The sequence below is a fragment of the Thamnophis sirtalis genome, unplaced genomic scaffold (assembly GCF_051295495.1).
Source record: "Thamnophis sirtalis isolate CommonGarterSnake01/CBP01778 unplaced genomic scaffold, rThaSir2_p1.2 scaffold_1, whole genome shotgun sequence".
Lineage (NCBI taxonomy): Eukaryota > Metazoa > Chordata > Lepidosauria > Squamata > Natricidae > Thamnophis > Thamnophis sirtalis.
The window spans coordinates 146,544,192-146,568,752 of NW_028261381.1; the positions used below are offsets into that span (position 1 = coordinate 146,544,192).

The 24,561-nt window shown below is 40.2% G+C and overlaps 1 protein-coding gene across 1 annotated transcript in view; it reads left to right on the top strand.

Annotated features, from left to right (window-relative positions):
- INF2 (inverted formin 2) overlaps positions 1–24,561 on the top strand; it is an 81,824-nt gene that overhangs the window by 39,901 nt on the left and 17,362 nt on the right. The window contains exons 2-18 of the mRNA XM_087727037.1: positions 1,280–1,688; positions 3,160–3,275; positions 5,511–5,670; positions 6,592–6,625; positions 7,587–7,728; positions 8,032–8,173; positions 12,728–13,783; positions 15,371–15,516; positions 16,265–16,326; positions 17,338–17,440; positions 17,790–17,875; positions 18,801–18,901; positions 21,062–21,132; positions 21,290–21,397; positions 22,912–22,982; positions 23,298–23,418; positions 23,878–24,042. Of these exons, the coding sequence (XP_087583163.1) occupies positions 1,295–1,688; positions 3,160–3,275; positions 5,511–5,670; positions 6,592–6,625; positions 7,587–7,728; positions 8,032–8,173; positions 12,728–13,783; positions 15,371–15,516; positions 16,265–16,326; positions 17,338–17,440; positions 17,790–17,875; positions 18,801–18,901; positions 21,062–21,132; positions 21,290–21,397; positions 22,912–22,982; positions 23,298–23,418; positions 23,878–24,042 (3,078 nt within the window). The 5' untranslated portion in view covers positions 1,280–1,294. The remainder of the gene's footprint in view (positions 1–1,279; positions 1,689–3,159; positions 3,276–5,510; positions 5,671–6,591; positions 6,626–7,586; positions 7,729–8,031; positions 8,174–12,727; positions 13,784–15,370; positions 15,517–16,264; positions 16,327–17,337; positions 17,441–17,789; positions 17,876–18,800; positions 18,902–21,061; positions 21,133–21,289; positions 21,398–22,911; positions 22,983–23,297; positions 23,419–23,877; positions 24,043–24,561) is intronic.

The window sequence follows — 24,561 nt, forward strand, 5'->3', positions numbered from 1 at the left end:
CAGTTGTGAAGTCCAAAATGTGGTCATGTAACTGGGGGGGGGGGGGGGCACAGTTAAAATTTCAAAACCAGGTCATAAGTAGCTCTGGGGAGATCCATTGTAATGTTAACTAAAGTAACTAGACATAAGTCAAGAACTATCTGTGAACCTTCTCATTATATTATACAACATACCTTGATTTGAGCTGTGGTGGTACAGTGGTTAGAATGCAATACTGCAGGCTACTTCTGCTGATCACCAGCTGCCAGCAGTTTGGTATATCGAATCTCACCAGGCTCAAGGTTGACTCAGCCTTCCATCCTTCCGAGGTAGGTAAATGAGGACCTGAATTGTTGGGGGCAATAGGCTGACTCAGTAAACTGCTTAGAGAGAGCTGTAAAAGCACTGTGAAGTGGTATATAAGTCTAAGTGCTATTGCTAATGCTATATAACTTTGGAGGAAGAGAAGTGTTCTAGTTTTTATTGTCGCCTCATAGCGTGAGGGAGGCAGTTATACAAAAGAAAAGGATATGAACCGAGGTGGCACAGTGGTTAAAGTGCAGCACTGCAGGCTACTTCTGCTGCCTGCTGGCTGCCTGCAATTTGGCAGATCGAATCTCACCAGGCTCAAGGTTGACTCAGCCTTCCATCCTTCTGAGGTGGGTAAAATGAGGACCCAGATTGTTGGGGGCAATAGGCTGACTCAGTAAGATGCTTAGAGAGGGCTGTAAAAGCACTATGAAATGGTATATAGGTCTAAGTGCTATTGCTAGTCCTAAGTGATTTGATTAAATTCCGGAAGAATCAAGAGAGATAAAAGATAAATATAGGTTTTTTTTTACCTAATGTGTATTTAAACTCAGGAACACATTACTACGAGATGTGGTGCTAGCTACTGCTTGCTAGCTTCAAAAAAAGGATTAGATAAATTTATGGACGTCATAGGATTCAGTGGCTCTTGATGGCAGTGTGACAGTCTCTAAAGGCCATCTTCTGGGTCATTAGTGAGTTCCCTTGTGCAGTTTCTTGGCCCTTGCGAGAAGATGTTGGACAAGGGTCTGGTGCATCAGGGGATTGCTTATGTTCTTATGATGCTGTGTTGATAGCACAATTTGTGGGAAAGAGGAGAAAAGATCTGAGATGATACATGCCTAATTTTGGAGATTGAAGCTTCCCAGTAAAGCAGTAAAAGCTTTATCTGTCTGATGACTTGGACAGTAATTTGTGGGGAAGTCATTTACAGACAAATATAATAACATCAATGAAATCTTGATGTCTGTTTTTCCTCTTCCTCTTTTAGGAGCAACCTGCCAAAATGTCTAGCAAGAAAGAGAATGCACACAAGAAATGGAGCGTCTTGAAAGAAAAGCTGGGCTCCCAGGATTCGGATCAAACAGAAGCCAATCTAGAAAACGCAGAGCCAGAGCTCTGCATTCGCCTCTTGCAAATCCCTTCGGTGGTGAATTACTCAGGGCTCAAGAAACGGCTGGAAAGTAGTGATGATAGCTGGATGGTCCAGTTTTTGGAACTCTGTGGACTGGATCTTCTGTTAGAAGCCTTAGACAGACTGTCAGGGAGAGGAGTTTCTAGAATCTCAGATGCCCTCCTGCAGTTGACATGCATCAACTGTGTGCGGGCCGTAATGAATTCTCAGAAGGGCATTGAATACATCGTTAGCAATGAAGGTTATGTCAGGAAACTCTCTCAAGGTAAGGGCATATTCTCCCTCCCTCCCTCCCTCCCTCCCTCTCTCTCTCTCTCTCTCTGTCTCTTTCTGCCTCTCTGTATCTCTGTGTTTGTTTGTCTCTCTATCTCTCTTTCTGTCTTTCTCTCTCTCTCTTTCCCTCCCACCCTCTCTCCTCCCACCTTGCCTTTATTTATGATTTGATTTTTTATTATTTCATAGTTGGGTCTCATTATTACTGGATTTGAGAGCTCTTCAAGAATCCCTAGGAAGCACGGAGGTTAGTGGGGATAACTGAATAAACTAGCAATCATGACATTGAAAAATCTGTAGGCTTTGCCATCCCTTGCAGGGAAGGTAGATGAGCGCTGTGACTTGTAACAAAGACGGTAGAAGCAGGAGCAGGGCAGGAAATGTCATGTCAGTGTAGTTTTCTGCTGACTCAAGATATGATGGATAATAGCTCTTGGGCTCAGCAGTGGGGAACATGTGAAATGGCTGAAGGGTGTATAAGAATGTCCTGTCCTGCCTTGCATTACGAAATCATCTCTCCAGCCTTTCTGTCCTTCCACTCTTCGTCAGCCAAGGGAAAATAACATGAGTACCTATTTCAGAAAAACAGGAAATAGCTCATAAAAAGAAATGAACTCCCCCTTGGCCTTCTTTAGATCAATAGAACTCGATTGTTAGGTACAGTACAAAGGGTTGTACATAAAGTGGTGTCTCACAGAAAATACCTTGTACATTATCTTACATAGCTGAGGAAGAAGAAAAAAAGATCTGTAGGAAATTGGAGTGCAAGATTTTGGTACAGTATAGAGCAGTGTTGGCAAACCTTTTCGGCACCAAGTGCCGAAACGAGAGCGTGGGCATGTGCATGCTGGGCATGTGCATGCTGGAAACTGGAATAACAGCCACCTGTGCCCGCCGGAAGATGATCTTCCAGTTTCCAGTGCACACATGTGCACTGGCCACTTTGTCTTCTGGTTTCTGGTGCACATGTGCGCATGAAGATCAGCTGACTGGTGCGCATACGTGCACCAGAAACTGGAAGACCAGGTGGCCAGTGCGTGCATGTGCACTGGGCAGCTGCTCTTCCACTTTCTGGCGCTCCAGCACATGTGAAGACCAGCTGGCGAGAACGTCGGAACCCAGAAGAGCAATGGCCAATGGCTCACATGCCCAGAGAGATAGCTCTGCCTGCTGCTTCCGGCACATGTGCCATAGCTTTGACACCATGGGTATAGGGTGTTGAATTAGCTTGTAAAGTGGAGAGCTGCAATCCTTTGTAGGGAGAAGGAGGCCCATTAAAATGAGTCGTATTTGTATTGGGTCAGGGAACAAGGAATTAAGGCCTTTTCCTCCACAAATTAGAGCCTCAATCTAGATTGGGTACCCTGAACTTAGAGTTGAGTAGAAAAGCTTTTTCTAGCTATATCATCTATAAAATACATAGAATAACTCTGAAATATAATTGTTCATTTTTGTCTTTGTAGCACTGGACACTTCAAATATCATGGTCAAAAAGCAAGTGTTTGAACTCCTGGCTGCTCTCTGCATTTATTCATTTGATGGCCATGTACTGGCTTTGGATGCTCTAGACCATTACAAGGCAAGTGGAAAATCAGATGCAATTAACCATTATTAACCACTATAATAATCTGCCTGGATCAAGGTAGCTCTTCAGAATCAAACCAATCAGTCCATCTCATTGGTCCTCATCCAGAAAGACACAAGCATTTAGTCTCTTCTGAACTTGCAGAGCAGAATTAGGGAATCTGGTATTTAAGACAACAGGAATCTACCTTGGCATCCCCCAGACAGCCTACATCATTTTTTTTTATTTTCTTTGAGGTTATTAAAATTTAATTAATTAAAAACTGGCATGCTGCAAAGCCAAATGTTATTCTCCAACATCATTCTTCCCTGCTCCTAAAACAAAAGCAAACTGCCTCTGGACCTCATAGACATTCTTAGAAAAGAAAAACTGTGCCTATCTATAGACCAGAGCAGTGATAGCTAACCTTTTTGCCATCGCATGCCAAAAGCATGGGGAGCGCAGGGGGGTCATGCACGGGCATGCCCACACCCATATTTCTATGTGCACAACCCCCCGTGCATGCGTGTGCAACCCCCGCCCTCCTCCACTTTTTGCATGCAATGGACCCATTTTTCACTCTCTTCAGGCTTCAGAGGCTTTCTAGGAGCATGAGGAGGGGGGAAATGGCCTCCCTTACCCCCCTTCCCCCCCCGTGGAGGCACTTTGGAGGCTTCAGGAGGTTTCCCTGAAGCCTCTAGAGGGCTAAAAATGGCCCTATGGGCAACCCGGAAGTACGTTCCTGAACTTCTGGGTTGCCCATAGGGCCCTTTTTCACCCTCCGGAAGTTTCAGGGGGCTTCTCTGAAGCCTCTGGAGGGTGAAAAATGGCCCAACAACCAAACCAGAAGTCTGTTTCCAGAAGCCTCTGGAAAGTGAAAAATGGCCAAAAATGAAGGCCAAAGTCAGCTGGCCAGGACATGCATGCATGCTGGAGCTGACAGGGCGCCTTGCATGCCCTAACAAATGGCATGCCATAGGTTCACAATGATGGGACTAGAGCTTTGTACCCATCTACCTTAAAAAAACACATACAATGAGATGGGAGGGAGGTTCCTTAAATGCTAAATATGCCGAGTGGTTCAAGAAGATTGCTGACCTCAGTTTTAGGTTCTGTTTAGAGCATTTATACACATAAACCCTTGCTCTGTGATAAGGAACTCAAGTATATTTTCCCATGTTTATCCTTTCTGCTACCTCTGTTGATGTCAGTGCCTCCTATTAACATATTATATAGTAAGGATTTCCGTTGGTGGATAATGAATTGTGTCAAAAATCTTCTGTTTTTAATTTACTATGAAATGCCAGTCCATTTCAGTGGCCCACTTTCTCATAACTGAAATCATTGACATCACAGGGATGGAGAAGCTATGGTTTCTTAACGTTGCTTAACTACAACTCTCAGCCATCCAGCCTGTTTGATCATCAGTGAATGTTGGGAATGAAACTTCAGTCACATCTATCTACCCTGTTTCCTTGAAAATCCGACTTCCCTGGATAATAAGCCAAGGTGGCGCAGTGGTTAAAAGCAGCACTGCAGGCTACTGCTAGATCAGCAGGTCAGCGGTTCAAATCTCACCGGCTCAGGGTTGACTCAGCCTTCCATCCTTCCGAGGTGGGTAAAATGAGGACCCAGATTGTTGGGGGCAATATGCTGACTCTCTGTAAACCGCTTAGAGAGGCCTGAAAGGCCTATGAAGCGGTATATAAGTCTACTGCTATTGCTAAATTGAGTTTCTGAGTGCATGTGCTAAAATAAGCCCTCCCCCAAAAATAAGCCTTCCCCAAAAATATTACAACCAGCAGCAGCCATGAGGTGACCACACTCGCTGCCTTCTGCACCTCAAAAATAATAAGACCTCCCCAAAAATAGGGCCAAATGCTTATTTCTGGGGTCAAAAGAAAATAAGACCCTGTCTTATTTTCGAGGAAACACAATAAAGAACCACAGGTTCCTCACACTTGAAATAGGGAAAGTTAATTAAACTTAAGAAAAGTAAAAGCTTTGTGATGGAAACATTTTTTTTCCATCTTGCCATTTCCCATGAATTTAGGGACTTCTTCTTTCAGAGAAAGACCATAGTTCAATTTGTGAAACTTCATCAGTTGGATTTCTGGCATAACCTGATTTCCGAATTTTCTACTTAAAACTCTGAAGATTAATCAAGGTGACAATCTTAGGCTGAACAAACTTGGTTTTGAAATCTAGCATTTAATCCAGCACATCTTTTATTTGCCTCCTTTGCCACAGACTGTGAAAAACCAACAGTATCGGTTCAGCGTCATTATGAATGAGCTCTCGGTCACAGACAATGTGCCGTACATGATAACGCTCTTGAGTGCCATCAACGCAGTTATATTGGGAACAGAGGAATTGAGAGGGAGGATGCAGCTCCGGAATGAGTTCATTGGTAAGAATGGCTTTCAGTTCAGATGTTCCCTATGAAATTAGCTTCGTCAGAAAATCCCCTGGCCTATCAGCAAGCCTCTAGTGTACGGGGGCGAAACTCACCACATCACATTGCTGTCACGTGACATTTCACGATGTTTTTCCCATTCATAGAGCTGCGTGTGATGCATCCGGCCTGCTGGTTTGACACCCCTACCCTAGTGGAAGCTTCTAAGCATGGTGACCTAACAGACTTACTTACCCTGAATTTATTTAAACTCAAGAAAATAAAACAAAACAAAAAGTTGGCTTCCAAGAAGACAGATCCTTCTTGCTAAACTTTTTTTTTTAAATTAGCAATTCCATGTTGTGCATCATTTATCATTCAAATTTACATCTGTTTCACAAAAAGATTTCCTTACCTAAATTGATAGCCCATTTACAGGTAGTCCTTGACTTACAACAGTTCATTTAGTAACCATTTGAAGTTACAACAGCACTGAAAAAAGTGCATGATCGTTTTTCACACCTATGACCATTACAGCATCCCCATGGGCACATGATCAAAATTTGGATGCTGGGAAGCTGACTCATATTTATGGCAGTTGCAGTATCTTTGGGGGTGTCCCATGATCCTCCTTTGCAACCTTCTAATAAGCAAAGTCAATGGGGAAATCAGATTCACTCAACAATTGTGTTACTAATTTAACAACTGCAGTGATTCACTTAGCAACTGTGGCGAGAGAGGTCAAAATGCAGCAAAATTCACTTAACAAATTCTCACTTAACAGCAGACATTTTGGGCTCAATTGAGGCCATAAGTCAAGGAGTACCTCTAGTCATTTTCTGTATTGCATATTTGCTAGTGTTACTGATGCTAAAGTAGTTTGTTTTTATTAGAGCACATATTGATGGGTTTTTTTTTCATCTTCTCTATTTCCAGGTCTTCAGTTCTTGGATATTTTAAGCAAACTACGGTGAGTGATTCATTATGTTTTGGACTATGTAACTATATTATATTTGAAATAGGATAATTGTTTCACAATTTTATACTGTATACATCACATGATTAAGGGAGAGCCATTTCCTTATCAAAATACTTCTCTGAGTCTACTGTTATATCTCTAATATCTAGTTCCTTCCTGTAGAAGGAAACAACAGACATGAGCTTAAATATAATTGACCACAATAGTATTTCCTTTAGAAAATAAGGTTCCATTGATTTAGCAAGATTTCTATCCATCCGGCTGAGTAATAATACTCTCTTGGCTCTTTCATTTATCTTCATCACTTTCCCTTCATTAGTTAAAAAATAATCTAGATACTTTTTCAAAAAAAACTCTATTAAATTGGGATCTGTAAGACTAAGCATTCATTATGCTCAAAATTTGACATGTCTTAGCAGTCTCTCCAGAAACTACCTGAAGCTACTTTACAGTGGTCATCTATATTCCCACTGAAGCTTAGATAGCCCATACTAGCTGATCTAGATTACATTGTGATGCTTGCCACATCTGTTTGGCGTGTCTATGTGTGTTATTTGTAAAACTGAGTGTTACTAGAGTTCTTAGAGGGAGAAGTATTTACTTACTTACTTACTTACTTACTTACTTACTTACTTACTTACTTACATACATACATACATACATACATACATACATACATACATATATCTATAAATATGATAACAAGCAAGCCATCTTCATTCAGTAATTCTTTTCGTATAAGTTTGGATTTAGGATTTATTTTTACTGCCACATTTCTTTAGCCTGCAATTGCATCAACTTAGAGTTTTTTTATTAATCAGATATATAGATGCTAGGTGGGAATATTAGCTTCTGCTGTAGGCTTATCAACTGATGATTTTAAAAAATTAAAAATTAATCATTTATCATGAGTAAGGAATTCCAAATATTTATTGTTGTGGGCTTTATATAGAGACATAGAAGATGAGGACTTGCTTATCCAGTGTGAGACGTTTGAGGAGGCTAAGACTGAAGATGATGAAGAGTTACTGAGAATATGTGATGGCATTGATATGAACAGTCATCAAGATGTTTTCTCATCTCTGTTTAACAAAGTGAGTAATATTTTCTTTTTAATGCAACATATAATTCCTCTTTGTTTCTGTGCCTCCTTGTTATTCCACAGAATTCAGCATTCCTAAATAGTGATTTAAAACTATATAAATATTACATATCAAAAGTGAGGGAATAAAACTTAAATCAGCCACCAACCGGTGACCAGCATGAGGTTAAAGAACGCTCTTGCAGCTCTGGATTTTTGCTAGCACAGATTGTAATACTAGAGTGTCGTTACAGTGACATCAGTTCTGTAATATATAAATATATAAATAGCTTCAAAGTTTCATTTTCTGTTTCAGGTGAGCAGCTCCCCAGTCTCCGTTCAATTGCTGTCCATTCTCCAAAGCCTCTTGCATCTTGAACCTTCTCATCGCTCCAGCCTATTGCTCTGGGAATCCTTAGAAATTTTAGTAAGCAGAGCCATCTTGCTTGCTAATGACAGTAAGTTTTAACGCACTATGAGCCGTGATGCAATACGGTGTTCCCAAAAAGCAAACCAAGCCAAAATACAGAAATTCATGTTTGGCTTAAGAAATCTGGCTCTGGGATTGTGACCCACCAGGTTTACAACAGACCTCTGCTCCATTTACATTATCTTCTTAGATCAACAGAATAAAGGAAACAGTACTTCGGCACTCCAGGACAGGTGGCAATAGAAAATTGTGGATGAGAGATTGTGTTGCTCAGAAAGAATATGAGTAAACATTTCCCACCCTGTTTCCTGTTTCCTGTCTCCTTCTAAAGGGAGTCTGCTGCCAGAGAATTCTTCATCCAGAACAAAGTACTCTTTATTAAGGGAGTTGTCCCTGGGAACGATGCTGGATTGCGCATTGTGAGGCAATATATTGAGGTTCAATCCATGCAAGATAGAGGTTCCAATAGCTGTTCTGGAAAGTGGGCTTCGTTTGCAGTTTAGGATATTTCCAGGTCAGGTTACGGTAGGGTTCACAGATGGTACTGCCCAGATTTGGCTGGTATATCCTTTAGTCATCATCTTAGAGAAGATGATCTTGCCACAGTGAGTTGGCTTTAGTTAGGTCTGAAAGGTTTCCAATTCATGGAGAATGTACTCATACAAGGCAGGAGGCCTTTATTAATAGGCTTCCTTTACCTCATACCATGACCCCACTGTCAATAATCCTTACGCAAAAGGTAATTTGCTGCTAAAAAAAAGACTGTTCTTTAGATTTCCTATGCTTTTGGGTTATTACTGCACCCATCAATATACAACAATCATTGCAATAAATGCTTGAATACAGAGTAAACCTTAGTCAAGCCTTTCACTTATGAATCTCAATTGTCACTGTAAAGTTTAAAGTTCAGAGCTTGTGTATGGTTTCCTCTGGTTGATAAATCCCTGCATGGACTTGAAATCACCCCTTCCTTTACTCAATCATTAATGTAAGCCTCTCTTCAAGCAGTAGTAAATACCTCTTCTTTATAAATACACTAGCTGATAACCCAGCTTGTCCAGGTATTATTTATAGGGGGGAAATGTCCCACTATACCAAATGTAATTTCTAATGTTGGATTTTCCTCCTTACCAGAGGGAGCCCCCTTACCAGAGGGCGCCCCCTTGTGGAGTACTGTGAAGCCGTTACCATGGCAACTCTGTACAGTAGAGTACAGTAGAAGCCATGTTATGGCAGTTCAGTAGGAGCCATTTGAAGGCATAACAGGCTGTATCTTAATAGACCTCCGCCCTCCGAAGGGTGTTATGGGTGTCTTACCCCCACAGTGTTTTTTTCTAGAGAGTAAGTCATATATATACCAAGTTTGGTTGAAATTGTTTGAGGTGTTCCAGAGTTATGCTGGAACACACACACACACACACACACACACATATAGAGAGAGAGAGGGGGGGGAGAGGGAAAGAGGGAGAGAGAGAGAGAGATGTAGTCAAATGGCAAAACATAAGCAAGGAACATGTATATATATAAGTAATTTTGTAAATGACCTTGTAAAATTGCACACAGTAAGCATGAGAAACAGAAATACAAATATACAAAATTAAGAACATAAATTGATACAGATGGAAGACTGTGATGACTAGTTAGCCCCAGGATTTTCAAGACTGGCTGGAAAAATGCAGAGAAGCTAAAGTTGGTTTTCATTGGCTCCAGTCCATCTCTGCTTTTAATTCTTCGGCATTTCCAACTAGGCCTTCTTGGCTCCCTTTTTTCTTAGGATTGGCTCCTTCAGAGCAGCTTTCCAAGTGTTGAGTCATCATGAGCAGCAGAGAAAACCCTCTGCACCTTCCAGTGTTTTACAAATAATGTAAAGGAAAAGTCTATGAAAGCTTTTCCTGCTGTCAACTGTCCTAATAAAAAGCTTTTTCAAGAAATCAAAATAAATATTTAAATGTAAATATAGCAATTTTACTCTTAATCAAAATATAATACTATGAAATGCATAATATGACAAGTACAAGACAAGTAATATACTTGTCTTCGGTTATGGCAATTATAGTTACAGGGTTACCAAACCATGTTACATCCTAGTATGAAGTAGAGAAAAGGCAGTAAGGTATATAAACGTCAAACAAAGGATAAAAAGTTCAGACATCAATTCAGTTCAAGCATGACCACATGAAGAAAATGGTGGAGACGGAGGGTGTTTTTTTTTTAATGCATAGCTCTCCAAGAGTTGTCCTTGGTTCCACTAGTTTTAGAAAGTAAACTATAAGAGCCTCTTCCACCCTCTTATGTCTAGCACACAATGAAGTTTGAACCAAACTAATGTGCTTATTTGTGTGGTTTAAATCATTTTTTTCTGATTTGCATCTGTTTAAATCTGTTGGAAACATTGTTCATTTGCGAAAGATATAATCTTAAAAATGTTCATTATGACATTTGTACAATGGTGGGATTCAAAAATGTTTACTACCAGTTCTGTGGGCATGGCTTGGTGGGTGTGCCGTGCATTGGAGGGCATGGCAGGGGAAGGGGACTGTAAAATCTCCATTCCCACCTCACTCCAGGGGAAGGAGACTGTAAAATCCCCATTTCCTCCCTATCAACTGGGACTCAGGTAGCAGAGAATAGATGGGGGTGGGGCCAGTCAGAGGTGGTATTTGCCAGTTCTCCGAACTACTCAAAATTTCTGCTACCGGTTCTCCAGAACTGGTCAGAACCTGCTGAATACCACCTCTGCATTTTTATGGGGTGGTGGTGGGGAGAATGGGGTTGAGATCAATGTTCCCTCTAATTTTTTTTCAGTGTGAGCGGAAAAGTATAGTGTGTGAGCGGCACAGTTTCATGCCTGAGCACCTAAGAGAGCCACAGTTTGAACTGCTGTCGCGTCTGCTGGACATTTGCGCAACCTTCCAAGCGTCAAGCGCCAATTGCGAGCGAGGTTTCAGCCCAATGAATGCCAGACATGAAAAGTGCCGCTCAAACACTATACTTTTCCGCTCACCCTGAAAAAAAAAAGGCTCCCTGCTCAGCTTTTAGATTGTTAGACTGGCTAGAGAGAGACATGGCACCAACAGGGTCCTGGGTCCTGGCATTTTGCAGGCAACCTGTCCTCTCACATTCCTTTGGAATGCAACCCATCACATTTGAATTACAATTTGCCAATTATCCTATTAAAAGATAACGCTATTATTCTAAAATATGACTAGCTCAATATTAAAAACTGTAAATATGTAATGCTGATAAATAATAGCAGTAATTGTTATTTAGTATGATTAAAATCAGGATTGATATATCAATATAATATCTATCGAAATTGACAATAAACACTAAAATAACAATACAAATATATAATGTGGAATATAAATGTAATAAATATAATATATAAATGCAACATAAATGTAATAAAATAATTTATCATGAAACTCTCCCCCTTTAAAGTAGTAAGATCAATTAAATAGTCTAGCAAGTTTGGACAATATGCTATATGTTATGTTACTTAAGAATATATATACCTCAGAATCAGATACAACATCCACATCATTTCCAACTGAGTCAATAAAATCATATGCCATGCCAAAACTATTTTAAATAAAGATATGAAATTAATCAAGTATTGCATTTATTTTTCAAAATGAATGTACAATTTTTTTATTATTTAAGTTTTGTACCCTATCTTTTCTAACTAACGTTAACTTTAAAAAGATGTTACATCAGACTACAATACAAGTAATTAAATGAAGACTAAAATAAGTGTTTTGGCATATTGAGCTTTTTATATTTCTTTCTTATATTGCTTCCTTAGCTGAGAACTTGCTCCTCAGCTTACTTACGCATTAACTGTTTGTTGCTTTTATGGTTTATTCATTCACTGCTCCATCTTCAGTTTTTTTCACAGGGGGCAGGGCTTCCTTCCTCCCTCCCTCCCTTCCTTCCTTCCTTCCCTCCCTCCATTCCTTTGGCCACCAATTTTGATCCAATTCTCTCTCACACACACACACACACACACACACACACGTTCTTTGGGGGGGTTGAATTACTCCGCCTCACTGCGCAAAGTCGGCTCAGTATGCTTTCGGCCCCCACTTATGCCGAATCAAATCCGCGGCCGGCGGGACCAGGGGGTTGCATTTCAAAGCCCCCTCCGCTCGGAGCACCTCAGCTGGGCTCTGGGTTATCCCTGACTCCACCTCCGCCGCTTTCCTACTAGCTCCCGCGGCCTCAAAAGCACGGCAGAGGAGGAAGGGGGAGGGATAACGCGGGAGCCAGCTCAGGTGCTCCGCTTGGAGGGAGAGGCACTGCCACTGCCATGGGCAGGGCGCCAGCGGGAGCTTTGCCGGTGAAGGAGAAGAAGCAAGAGGACTGGCGGCTCATCAAAACAAGTCTGGGGAGGTCCTTTGCAGGCGGCCAGTTCTAGCCGCCTGCAAAGGACTTCCCCATGTTTGCTTTACAGAAAACTCTGCGCGGCAGATAGAATCTGCTGCGCGGGCTTTTTTTGTGACGTGCGCAGGCGCGCAGGCGCGCACCTTAGAGGGAACAGTGGTTGAGATTATTTTGCTCTATTCCGTTTAATGTTTTGCAGTACAAGATAACAGTGTGGAAGAAGTAATGGACAGATTGTTGTCTGTCAAGCAACACCGCAAGAAAAGAGATATAGGTTCCAGAAGAGCAGCTAAGAAGGTGAACGAGAGCACTCAGACCAATGAAGATTTGGGGCAATTTCCAAACATCACCCAGAGCTCTCCTCCAAGAACTTGCTCTTCCAACAATCCACTTAATGGAGAGCCACAGAATGTGTCTAAGGTTGCATCCTCCTGCTTTTTGGTCTGTTCATCTTCACCAGAATGGAATCTGTCTTCAGCTGCTCCGGTGCCACCACCTCCTCCTCCTCCACCACCTCCCCTCCCCGGAACATTAGACATGCTGCCACAACAGCCGCCTCCTCTACCTGGGATACAAATGCCAACATCAGTTCCCACGTTGCATGATGTAGTAACAATCCCACCTCCTCCTCCTCTGCCTGGGATGACCAGCATTCTTCCCCCTCCCCCACTGCCCAGTATGACAGGGATACCTTCACCTCCACCTCTTCCCACTATGATAGGGGCCCATTCCCTACCTCAAAACGCAGCCATGCCACCACCACCTCCCCCACTGCCAGGTGCGGTAGGGATCCCACCACCTCCCCCACTGCCAGGTGCGGTAGGGATCCCACCACCTCCCCCACTGCCAGGTGCGGTAGGGATCCCTCCCCCTCCTCCACTGCCTGGCATGGTAGGGATCCCTCCCCCTCCCCCACTGCCTGGCATGGTAGGGATCCCTCCCCCTCCCCCACTGCCTGGCATGGTAGGGATCCCTCCCCCTCTTCCTGGTGCTGCAGGAGTTCCACCTCCACCCCCACCACTCCCAGGCATGCCACCTCCTCCTCCCCCACTGCCTGGGATGGAAGGGCTACCACCCCCTCCCCCACCGCCAGGCATCCCACCTCCTCCACCTCTGGGATTCAACGTAGAGGAAATTGTCCCCGCGTGGGCCAGCAGCCTTGGCTCTGCTGCACCACCCCCTAAAAGAAGGAAGATGCCAACGCTAAGGATGAAGAAGCTGAATTGGCAGAAGCTCCCCTCCAATGTGGTGAGAGGTAAGAACTTCTGAAGTGCTACATCCTTACTCAGACCCTTCCAGTGAGGCTTCAAAGAAAAGTTCTTGAATCTGTTCCAGCAGGTTCTTTTCCTTCGCAGTTGAGTCTGTCCCTGTGCTAGGTGCTGCGTCTGATGTAATTGAAGCAGGGAAAGGAGCTTTTTCTTAGTGGTACCAATAATGTAAGCCAAGCTTTTACATTCATGTTCCCTCTCGTGGACATTTTTTCGAATGAGACGAAAGCAGAATTTGAATATTTTAATGTATATTGTAAATGACATATTGAACACTATTTTTGAAAGGGAGAAATGTATCAGTACAGGAAGGCTGGGAGGAACGTTGTCCATGGGGTCGCAATTGGTCGGACATGACTTTGCAACTAACAACCACAGCAGGCCATGACATAAACTTATAAACTTAACAGTGTTTGATGAATGGTTCTCTTTAAGCTGAAGCACTGTCATTTAAAATTAAAAAAATATCCCTATAGGTGGCATCTACAAGTAAGAGAGAGAGTGTAATGAACATAGGGCTCAGCCAGAACCATAAAGGGCTGAGCCAATCATTACACTGAATTTTTATTATTGTAACCCTAGTAATCATCCTATAAACTAAGGATATTGGGGTTAAAGGCAGCACATGGGGAAAAGTCAAGAGAAAGGTGTTCTTCCTTGTTCTGTTTAAGCAAGTGTTCTTCCCCTTTTCTATCGAAAATCTATGTCAACTAAATAATTAACAATTTTAATCCTAGGATATGTTTCTGTACATGCAATTTTGCTATGCATTTTCCGTGTGTGTGTGTGTGTGTGTGTGTGTGTGTGTGTACAGGTAGTTCTCAACTTACAATAGTTTGTTTAGTGACTGAAGTTAGAGCATTACTGGACAAAAGTAACATAACCATTGAGCCTCAGTGGCACAGTGGTTAGAGTGCAGTACTGCAGGCTACTTCTGCTGCCTGCCGGCTGCCTGCAATTTGGCAGATCGAATCTCACCAGGCTCAAGGTTGACTCAGCCTTCCAACCTTCCAAGATGGGTAAAATGAGGACCCAGATTGTTGGGGGCAATTGGCTGACTCTGAAAATCACTTAGAGAGGGCTGTAAAGGCACTGTGAAGCGGTATATAAATCTAAGTGCTATTGCTATTTTTCACATTTACTAATGTTGCAGGATCCCCTTCGTCTCATGATCAAAATTCAGACACTTGGAAACTGACTCATGTTTCTTGCAGTTGCCACATCCTAGGGTCAGGTGATCACCTTTGGTGACCTTCTGAGAAGCAAAGTCAATGGGGAAGTCAGATTCACACAATAACCGTGTTACTGACTTAACAACTGTGACAAGAAAGCTTGTAAAATGGGGCAAAATTCACTTAACAATTACCTTGCTTAGCAACAGAAATGTTGGGCTCAATGATGATCATCAGTCAAGGACTACTTGCATATGTATATCCTGCCGTTCGTTCAGAAATTCAAGACAATTTATTTGTCCAAACATTACACATATCGACTTGGCTGTGTCCTTTCCAAGGCATAGATGTGGACTGTGAGATTTTGAGATGTAACTCACCATCCTGCCTTGTGTCTTTCAGAGAGTCACTCTATGTGGGCATCAACAACAAGAACGAGTGAAGAATATATTGAGCCAGATTACTCTAAAATAGAACAGTTGTTTTGCTTTCCACAAACCAAGCCCAAATCAAAGGAAGTTGCACCAGTGAAGACAGAACCAAAAGAGGTATGTTGATAATCTACTTGAACTAACCCTATTCATTTGGATGATTGGTTGAACCATCCGAGAGTTCCCATATATCAGACGTTGAGCTTGCTACAGAAAAACATCCTGTTACCCAACTAAGCAAGGAAGCTTTTGAAATTAGAAGGAACATGGGGTTTCTTCAGGTTAGTTTGAGGATTGCACATGTTTTAAAAATGATTTGCCAGGAATATTTCAGATATTATGTAAGTATGGGACAACATGTCACTACTCTTGAATAAAGCTTATACCGTGTACATGTTTTTATTTTTTTTATTTTTATTTGTGAATATGAAAGCCTGTAAAATGATGTGGCCATGCTAAATTGCTCCAATACGGCAATTTTAATTAGTTCATTATTTAGGGCAAATGCAGGTTATTCATTACTAATATTCCAAAAACAGGATTCTTAATAGAATTCAGAGTGAAGTGATGGACAGCAAGGAGAAAGCAGAACTGCTTAATTCCTTCTTTGCATCTTCTTTATGCAAAAGGAAAAAATAGCCCAACCTATCAAAAGCAGCATTGTCAGGGAAAGAACAGGTTTGCGGGTCAAAATGGACAAGGAATTGTTAATAGATTTGGCAAAGTCCATTTATAATGCCATAAGTCTTCTTATTTTACAAATTTCTATAAAAATAAGAATAAGAATAACTGGCAAGTGGTTTTAATTTATACTTTGTAACAAATTTATAAAACTGACCAAAAATGTTTCAATTTTCCAAAACAGATTACATTTCTAGATTCCAAAAAGAGTCTTAATCTGAACATATTTTTGAAGCAATTTAAGTGGTAAGTGGTATTTTTATATTGATAAAATAATGCTAACATTAAAAATAATATTTGTAATAATTAACATTGCCATTTACATAAATAATAATTTATGTAATTATTATACGTCTACACATCTATTCTCTTAAACTGCACTGAAACACTGAATTACAACAGAGCTTATCATACATTTTAGAATCTTTAGAATTTAGAATACACATGAAACTTCTCCAAGTAGCCCTCTTGCTTTAATGAAGTTTCTTTTTGCATTGAGGCAAAGAGCAAAATTATTTCTATACTCTGGGACCTGCTATCAGGAGGCATCGTCTCAAATCTGATATATTTTTGGCATATGTACTTGGGATAGATGCTACCTGTTGTCATAACATAATAGCCTAAAACTAGACCTGGGTAGCTTTTTTGCCTGAACCTAAAGATCTGTCTCCTCATGGATCATTTAATCTACCTAGCATCCACATTCATTGATAGCCAAACTCAGAATATACCTGCCATGACTAATTATTACTAATTGTTTTATCTTTCTTAAGTATGCCCATTCCTTTTTAAACCTAATTTAGCTAGCAACCAATACTGAATGTTGTTGTAATGAATTCCAAATGTCAACTGTAGGCATAGAATGAAGAGATCTTTTCCCTTCTGACTTGAACATGCTTGTAATCGATTTCATTGGGTGGACACAACATTCTAACCTTATAGCAATAGCAGTTAGACTTATATACTGTCCCATAGTGCCTTGCAGCACTCTCTGAGCAATTTACAAAATCATCATATTGCCCCCAACAATCTGGATGTTCACTTTACCAACCTCAGAAGGGTGCAAGGCTGAGTCAACCTTCATCCCGTCAGAATCAAACTCCAGACTGTGGGCTAACAATTGGCTTGCAATACTGCCTTCTAACCACTGCATCACCAAGACTCCTTATGAGAAGAAGAGGAGAGAACCTTGCCTTTGCCCTCCCCATAATTACATGACAGTGAATGCATCTAATCCACAATCTCTTTTATCCACAGCACTAACGAGGAGGTGGTTAAAATGATTCAGGAAGGTGACAGAACAAAGTTTGATGTTGAAGTGCTCAAGCAGCTTCTTAAACTCCTACCGGAAAAACATGAAGTAAGACAAACAACAACAAAAGTCTATTATTTTGATTTTTCTTTGTATTGTATTTGCTGCATTTATACATCATGATTTAAAAATCAATATATATTGGTCTGTGTGTGAAGGGGGAGAGAGGGAGGGTGTTTTCTAGCCTCTTCATCAGTGTGGCTGAGAAAAGAAGTTCAGAAGCTGTCTCCTTAGATTTAAATTAATCAGAATTTAATATTACATCCAAACAAAAATATAGTCAATAAATTAATGATTTATTAGCTTCTTAACCCATCATGATGCTGAGGACCACAAGCCTTTGTATATGTGGAAACAGCGATGTTACTGGAAGATGACATTTCTCTTTTCTTGCTAGATAGAAAATTTGAAAGCTTTCAAAGAAGAAAAGGAAAAATTATCAAATGCAGATCAGTTCTATCTTCTACTCCTTGGAGTTCCTAGGTAAGAGGAATGTTAATGAGAATACAATAGTTGTTAAAGAAACATACATTTAATTAGTTAAATTAAATATACATATTTTAAACATTTCTAAAGCAGGAAACATCATTTGTTTTAAATGATTCCAGTGTTATAGTAGTCACAGAAGAGTTATAGATGGCACGAAGGAGAAATCTTTTTCTGATGGCAGTTATCTACAGTTTCAGAAGTACTAATATAGTATAAAGAGGTATACTTTAATATCTAAATGAATGGATTGAAAGGTAATTTGATAAAATAAAAATAATGGTTGAATGTATTCAGTTGCCAGTTTAGAATAAGATTAATACAAAATATTTTTACACAAATAAATTATGCCAGCTACATCTTCCTACAGGTAATCCTTAATTTACAGTCATTCATTTAGCACTGTTCAAAGTTACAATGATACTTATATCTTATGACCATCACAGCATCCCCACAGCACCCTCCATCAAAATTTGGATGCTTGGCAACTGGCATATACTTACAACCTAATCCTAACCCTAACTATATATTTATAAATTTTATTTGCCCCCCATAAGGTAACTCTGGGTGGCTTACAGTCATAAAAATATATCTATATTAAACATAAATAAATTAAAACCAAAGATTACAATCTAAGGACATGCGGGGATGGCGGGGGTAAAATCGGGGGAACTGGGATCTGTTGTTACTCGATCAACCATATTCACTGGGCTATTAAAGTTTAAATAATATCAACATATTAATAATGGACTTAATATTGCTACTTTTCCTGTATTGTCCATTGAGAAGTCAAGCATTTAAATTTGTAAGATACATTTCACAGATTTGCTCCATACTACTGATTGTCTTGGAAAACGTTCATTCTACCACTGTTTGGGTGCACAGTGTGCCATGTGGTATTTGTATGATTTCTCCATTCTAGCTACCAATTGAGGATTGAATGTATGCTGATGTGTGAAGAGACTGCTGTTCTGCTGGAGATGTTGCAGCCCAAAGCAGAAACAATAAGGAAGGCTTGTGAAGGTGAGTGATTGTCTAAGGCCTAAGTACAGTTTGGGTGTTTTGAGTTGTCTGAAGAACAGCCAGTTTCTTTCCAATCTAAAAATCACAATTTGCTGAGAAATCAAAGTCTAAGTACCTTTGAAGAAAGCCAAGACTTAAATGGTTTGGTCAGTGCTTACGTAAATGCATAGATCTGTGTTTTCTCAGAAGATCCGCGTCCACCCCTGCAACAGGTATAGAATATTTGCGTTCTCAAGCTCTCCAGATTAGTTAGCCAGTCTTTGAGAATGGAATGAAGCCATTATCAGTTTGGTATGCAATGTACTAATCCCATCTGTCTAGCAGCAGCTCAAGCGTTCACCTTTGAAGTAATTCAAATATGCAAGGTAGAAAGCAAAACCTCGGTATGTCTGTGCTTTTATCACACTCCATACTGACAAGTCCATCATACCATTCCCCTTTGGTGTAAATAACTGCAGGCAAAGGAAAGAGAAGGAGCAAGAGATGAAACAAGAGATAGAAAAGGAAACAGCTAAACCTCATTTCCAAGAACAACAATCACTATATCTCTACATAGCCACACAGACATTTTTTGTCAATTTCATAGAATCATGCCCTAGTTGCCCCACCTTCTCATTGCATTCACTCTTGCTTTGCATATCCTTCCTGCAAGACCCAGGTGGATCTTACTCTGCTGTTGTTCAGAAAAGCAGTGAAGACTTAGCTCTTCATCCAGGGATAGTGAGACCCCCTCACTTCATTCCATCTAGTCTGTCAAACTTCCCATCTTTGATTGGTGTTATTGTAATTTATTTCTTTGTTGTGTGAGTTTATCCAAAGTCATTGGGTGTCACGCAGCATACATGTTTAATAAATTATTGCTCTTGTTGTGATTTGATCTTCGGTCCTTTTATCTTTATGACCAAACCATTTCAATTATTCTTTCATACTGATCAATCACGTCTATACTGCATGAGACAATGTTTATTCAGCATCCATTTATTCTTGACTGCAGCTCTTCTTGTTTCCCCACACATATTCCTTAAGCAATCCGTTCTCATTGCATTTAGATAATTTTGACACTGAACTTTTACTTTTACAATATACAGCAGAGAGGTATTTTTATATGCAGCCTTTTAAAAAGTTATTTTGATAAGCATTCCTTCCTCAAAATAGGCCACAGTGTATGAACTTGTTTTCTCTCAACATTTGCACATTATAACATTTCTCCATTCATTTCCCATCATATTCTGTTACCTGCTTTTTTTTCCTTTCCACCTCACTTAGGTGCAGTTATATATAATCTAGTTGGAAGGAGTCTCAGATGACAACTAGTCCAAGCCTTGGCTTGGTGCACAATCTGCTATAACATTTGTTCTCACACAATGTTAATTTCAGTCACTTGCTATCTCTATTGTGACTCTCAACAAACACATTTAGGTTCCATATTAATGCAAAACATACCAGTTTAAGACTATTCTTTTTGCCACACACTGTCTCTGGCTTTGCAACACCATAATAGCAATAGCAGTACCAATAGCACTTAGACTTATATACTGCTTCGCAGTGCTTTCTACAGCCCTCTCTAAGCGGTTTAAAAAGTCAGCATATTGCTGCCAATAATCTGGGTCCTCATTTTACAGACCTCAGAAAGATGGAAGGCTGAGTCAACCTTGAACCTAGTGAGATTCGATCTGCCAAATTCAGGCAGGGAGCTGGCAGTCAGCAGAAGTAACCTGCAGTACTGCATTCTAACCACTGTGCCTCCACGGCTCTTACATGTGATCTCTAATAAACTATACCTTTCTCAACAAATGGAGCCAATGATAATTTCTGTTTAGAGGTTTAAATTGTGGCAGGTGTGCAGTTTTTGCATTTACTCTTGCTCCATTTACATTTGCAGAGAAGATCAGTTGCCACTATCTTCTACTCATCAGACCTGGATGTAGTCTTTATATATGCACACACTAAACAAACCACACATTCACTCCATAAGAAAAAAAAGCTTTTATATTTAAACATTTCTTCAGTTGCCCCATCTAGACCTACAACATTCTTCTTCTCAACATTCTTCCAACATTTATTATTTGTTAAAATATTTAAAATGCTTATTAAATTGATATTGATATTTTCACCAGGCCATCTGTGTCCACCTATTTAACAGGTTTTCTTTCCTCTTAGATCTCCTCTCAAGTCAACGGTTGCCTGTTTTCTGTCAATTGATCCTCAACGTTGGAAACTTCCTCAACTATGTAAGTGATCTTGGGGGGAAAATGCACATTTAAAAAAAGTGGTGAATAAAACAGTGTTGTTCTTCTTGCCTGTTTTGTAAATATTGTTCAAACCAGCATTATGAAAATAGCAAATATAATATTGTTCATTCTTGTTGTTGTTCTTTTTCTCTGAAAGGGAAGTCACACAGGAGATGCCGATGGCTTTAAAATTGGTACTTTGCTCAAGTTAACAGAAACTAAAGCGAACCAGACTCGCATTACACTGCTCCACCATATATTAGAGGTAGTTTCTGTTGTTTTTCATTGATAAATATAACAATAATGGTAAAATACCAATCGAAAGAAACTGATGCAGCTGAAATGTATACTAGCCAGAAACATCTAGTTAAGATGATATATTCCTTTATTTTGTTTCATTTGTTTGTTTCCCTAATATTTTTATTGCAAAAATATTTGAGAGAGATGGTATTTAATTAAACAGGTGTTGGCCAAAACATACGCACAATATTTTGCTTACATAAAATATTTCTTCTTGACTTTTTTAGTGTTTTTCTTGCTCATCTAGCTTTATTGATTTTATTTGCTTTCTTTATGCCAATTTTTTGTCAAATTGTTATTTATACTTTTTAATCTTATTTTCTGGCATTAATTATACTGCTTAAATTGTTCCAAGGGAATGTAAGATGTCCTTGCAAAATATCAGGTACAGAAGAAGGGCTTAAATTATGGCCGCTCTCTGTTTTAGAATCCATCCAGCCTAGAGATGATTTTTTTCTCTTTTATCTTCCTAGTAGATCTTTATGGTTGCTTTTTAAACCGATTCTTGAATTTTCACAAAGTTTAACAAATGCATTTTATTTATTTATTTATTTATTTATTTATTTTGTTTAGTTTGTCAAACATGTACAAGATAACAGGTATAAGTATAAACATGGACATGAACACAGGAAATGGGTACAAATAAATGGGGACAATAGGACAGGGACAGTAGAAATGCTGGTGCACTTATGCATCCCCCCCTTATAAACCTCTTGGAAAGGGATGAGGTCCACGCTAGGCAGTTTAAGGTTAAAGTTATGAGGGTTTGAGGATGTAACAACAGAGTCAAATAGTGCATTCTAGGCATTAACCACTCTGTTGCTGAAGTTGTATTTTCTGCAATTGAGTTTGGAGCAGTTTACCTTGAGTTTGTATCTATTATTTGCCGATGCATCATTGCGTTTGAAGCTGAAGTAGTCATTGACAGGTAGGACATATTTGGTAGAATACAGTCCAGTTCATCAAATGTAGTGGCAGCTTCTATTTCTTGGAACGATCTGCCCTTGATATACAACTGACCCAATGCTTTTGGTCTGGATGAAGGGAGTCCCAATTGGTTGAGCTGCAGTATATTTTAGTGTGATCTCCATTCTACTGTTCACACAAGATGCTTGGGAGATTTTGCAACAACCCTTTGGAAACTTGTTTTTAATTTCCATTCATTGATTCAGATCCCTCCATGGTTAATAGTTAAGCTGAATGCAGTGGATTCAAGGCAGACTTTATTAAATAGGGTAGTTCCATTCATCCAACCGCAGAAAATCACATGCCTCCAGGTCATCCATGGATGTTCAGGAATTCTATTCTCTTTGATAGATCTCTGTTTAATTAAGACTGATAGGCAGCCAGTATTACTATGCTAATAATATCTGAAAAATGAGTTGACATACAGAAAAACTGCAGCTATCGTAAATCATACATGTGCATAATTGCTTTTTTTTTAAAAAAATTCTCCCCCTTTTTCTTTTTTTGGTTTAGGAAGTGGAAAAAAATCACACCGATTTGCTTCAGCTTCCCAATGATCTTGAATGTGTTTCAAAGGCAGCTGGGTAGGGATCACTATATCTTTTATTATTGGCAAAACTAGTTTTATAGATATACTTCTTTCTTATATTTTCGTTGAAAAAAGTAACCTAGACCATGCTTAACAGATATTTTGATCATACTTTAAAGTATGATAATATTCCGCATCAAAAACTTGTTCGCGGCAAGGTAATTGAGTCTCCATAATAATAGCCTAAAACCTTTGAAGTTGTTTTTTGCACAATTAGGGTTGTACAATCCCATCACATCCACAGAATTCCGATTTTGTTCCTATGAATCAATAGATGCAGAAACAGCATTTATGGCTTGTTTCTTTTCAGAATCAATCTAGATGTTATTCATTCTGAATCCAGCTCCAATATAAAGAAATTGCTGGAACTTGAAAGGAAGCTGTCATCTTCAATTGAAGAAGTGAAAGCCCAATATGGAACAGCCATTCAGGTTGGTGTAACACAACTCTTAATGCTCTCCTTGGAGGACACCTCCACTGTTTCCATGTAAACAGTTAGCTACTACTACATTAGTAGTAGGAAGGAAGGAAGGCATTTCCGTGTTGAAAGGATTTGCCAAAGACATCACCATTGCCCAGGGGATGCACAGGGTGCTCTTTTTATGTCCTTGCATATAAGTCCAATAAACCTAAAAACCTAACCTTGCTATTTTTCACACCAAAGTGGTACCTATTTATCTACTTGCATGTTTTTAAACTCCTAGGACAGAAGGAGCCGGGACCCATTGACAGGCACTCATTTGGTCATGTGGCTCACACTCTAGGGTTATGAGCTTCCAAGCTTTCAACATCTGAATGGACTTCAGGCTCAGTGTCCTAGTCACATAAGCCACAGCGGCCTCTATGAAGTTAGTTGATCCTTTTAGAATTTCAATTTTAATCTCTTCCAGGAGAGCTTAACTGCGAACCAAAAGCTGGAGGATGAGTTTGAACTCGTTGAAGCTAAGAAAACAGAGCTTGCCAACTATCTCTGTGAAGATCCAAACAAATTGTCTTTGGAGGAGATATTTAACACCTTGAAAACCTTCCGTGATCTCTACATCAAAGCACTAAAGGTTTGCATTTGAGACATTAACAAATAAGATGAGATCTGTTGTGAAACCTCATTCTGATGCACGCAAAAGTACTGTAAAATCCTTAGGTGGATACAGAGGTAGGTTGTTGCCGGTTTGGACTGGTTCTGGAGAACCATTGGTAATTGGGTGTGGGTTGTCGAACCAGTAGTGATGGCTGGATGGCCACGCCCCTGAACCTGCTCACTCCAACACTCACCCTGCCTCGCCTTCGCCACATGCATCCACACAACTGCCTCCTAGTGCTTATACACAGCTAAGCAGCATGGGCTGCTTAGGGAGCCCCAAGGCTTCACAACCACCGCCTCCTAAGTGAGATCGAGTCTCTCCACCTCCTCGATATATGAAGGCAGGAGGTGGCAGTTTCATTTGCTGCCTGCAGGTTCCAGGGCAGGGGGTGGCGAGCAACCAAGCGAGCATGCCAGCATCTGCCGGCTGCCTCTAATCTGCAGTTTACTTGTGAGCAAGTTTACTCATGAGCAGGGTGCTCAGCAGCCAGCA